Genomic DNA, 691 nt, shown 5'->3' with positions numbered 1-691 from the left:
CTTTGAATATATGTTATTATTTCTAATCATATCCTTCTCTGAAGATCTTATGCCCGTTCTATTAAAATGATCATCCTTACTATTTGTATCTACATGCATGTTACTATGTATTAGTTTATTTTTACTTTTACTTTTCTTTGTCTTCCTCAACAAGGAATTATCATCATAAATGTTATTATTATTATTATTATTAGTATTATTAGTATTATTTGTTTTTTTGCTTTTTTTTTCGCAATGACCATCCTTCATGCTATTTTGATTTATATATTTCTTATCATTTTTTGTATTTACAATTTGCACCTCCTTATTATCATCTATTAATATATATTCCATATCATTGCTTTTATTAAATAAATCCTTTTTTTGGTCGTCTTTATTTTCATCACTATCTTGGATTTTATTTTTTCTTTTTATATTATTTGTGTCAGAGGATAATATGTCTACATCTATATTTTTTTTAACACTTTTAGATTTCTTTTTATAAGCATTATTTAAATTACAATACTCATCAATATCAAAATAATTTTTATCGAAATAATTTTTATCAAAATAATTTTTATCAAAGTAATTTTTATCAAAATAATTTTTATCGAAATAATTTTTATCAAAGTAATTTTTTATTTCTTTATTTATATTATCACCAATTGATGTCATATCATTTTCTTTTTTATAGTTTCCACTATGTTTTATC

The 691-nt window shown here is 20.3% G+C and overlaps 1 protein-coding gene across 1 annotated transcript; it reads right to left on the bottom strand.

Annotated features, from left to right (window-relative positions):
• On the bottom strand, window positions 1-691 carry PGSY75_0009100 (hypothetical protein; the record flags this gene model as incomplete). Its single annotated transcript, XM_018783227.1, has 1 exon — window positions 1-691. A coding segment is annotated over one exon (691 nt), but the record flags the coding sequence as incomplete, so codon positions are not given.

The sequence above is a fragment of the Plasmodium gaboni genome (genome assembly GCF_001602025.1).
Source record: "Plasmodium gaboni strain SY75 chromosome Unknown, whole genome shotgun sequence".
Classification (NCBI taxonomy): domain Eukaryota; phylum Apicomplexa; class Aconoidasida; order Haemosporida; family Plasmodiidae; genus Plasmodium; species Plasmodium gaboni.
This window is presented reverse-complemented; position numbering and strand designations above follow the sequence as displayed.